This window comes from Cebus imitator, unplaced genomic scaffold (genome assembly GCF_001604975.1).
Source record: "Cebus imitator isolate Cc_AM_T3 unplaced genomic scaffold, Cebus_imitator-1.0 Scaffold444, whole genome shotgun sequence".
In the NCBI taxonomy this organism is placed as follows: Eukaryota; Metazoa; Chordata; class Mammalia; order Primates; family Cebidae; genus Cebus; species Cebus imitator.
The window spans coordinates 279,566-280,771 of NW_016107759.1; the positions used below are offsets into that span (position 1 = coordinate 279,566).

The 1,206-nt window shown below is 45.4% G+C and overlaps 1 protein-coding gene across 8 annotated transcripts in view; it reads right to left on the reverse strand.

Annotated features, from left to right (window-relative positions):
- The window catches only part of LUC7L (LUC7 like), a 33,557-nt gene that overhangs the window by 28,278 nt on the left and 4,073 nt on the right, over window positions 1-1,206 (reverse strand). For 3 of the 8 annotated variants that reach the window (XM_037732227.1, XM_017510865.2, XM_017510863.2), the window contains exon 3: window positions 208-265. The exons of the other annotated variants lie outside the window; for them this stretch is intronic. In XM_037732227.1, coding sequence (XP_037588155.1) covers window positions 208-265 — 58 coding nt within the window. The remainder of the gene's footprint in view (window positions 1-207; window positions 266-1,206) is intronic. 8 annotated transcript variants of the gene reach the window in all.

The following is a 1,206-nucleotide window of genomic DNA, read 5'->3' on the forward strand; positions in this document are numbered from 1 at the left end:
AAAAAAAAAAAAAAGAATTAGCCAGGTGTGGTGGTGGGCACCTGTAATCTCAGCTACTCAGGAAGCTGAGGCACAAGAATCGCTTGACCTTGCAAGGTGGAGGCTGCAGTGAGTAGAGAACGCACCACTGTACTCCAGCCTGGCAATAAGAGCCAGACTCTGCCTCAGAAAAGAAAAAAAAGGGAAAGGGCCAGAAAACAGTCTCACTGCAACAAGTCTGTAGGCATTCTGTCTTGCAATCTTGACTACTCGAGATGCTTGATGCCTAAGATGCAGAGACAGAGGAAAAGGAAAGAGCAGACGGAAGTTAGGTTTTGGAAATTATATCACAAACTAACACTTGGCTTTGTGGAGCCGATTGTCTTATCAAAGGGAATAAAGCAGAATAGCCTGGTTCATAGCCAAATGAATCCTCTACACATTCTCCTAACCTGGGAAACTCTGAACTTATATAAAAGTAGGGAGAGATATTTGTCCCACTCAGTTCCCCTGTTTGACAAACAAAATGTTCCTTTACTAAAACGAAATGACCTATGTTGTAAGGTTAGCGTGATGTGCTATCATGTGTACCACACGCAACACTGTATGATTTTAATCTAAATCCTAAGTATAGGACTCTATGCAGACACCTTCTGCTTCTGGCCAAATCTACACAGCAATAGGGAAGTTTGTGGGCTGAGGATCATGGTGTCAAGTTATTAAAGTGCATGTTAACAAAACCCAGCATCCCAATTAGGAGACACCGCCAATAGGAAAAATGAACATGTCTACATAACCGGGAAGGAAAGAAAAAAAAAATGATGTTGGGACCAGTTGCGGTAGCACATGTCTGCAACCTGAACACAGGGAGGGCAAGGTGGGGAAATCACTTGAACCCAGGAGTTTGATGTCAGCCTGGGCAACATAGTGACACCATCTCTACGAAAAAATTAAAAATTTGGCTGAGCAACCAGGGGCGGTGGTTCACGCCTATAATCCCAACACTTTGGGAGGCCGAGATAGGCGTATGACTTGAGGTCAGGAGTTCAAGATCAGCCTGGCCAACATGGTGAAACTCCGTCTCTACTAAAATACTAAAAATAGCCGGGCATGATGGCGAGTGCCTGTAATCCCAGCCACTCAGGAGTCTGAGACAGGAGAATCACTTGAACCCGGGAGACAGTGGTTGCTGTGAGCCGAGATCACGCCACTGCACTCCAGCCTGGG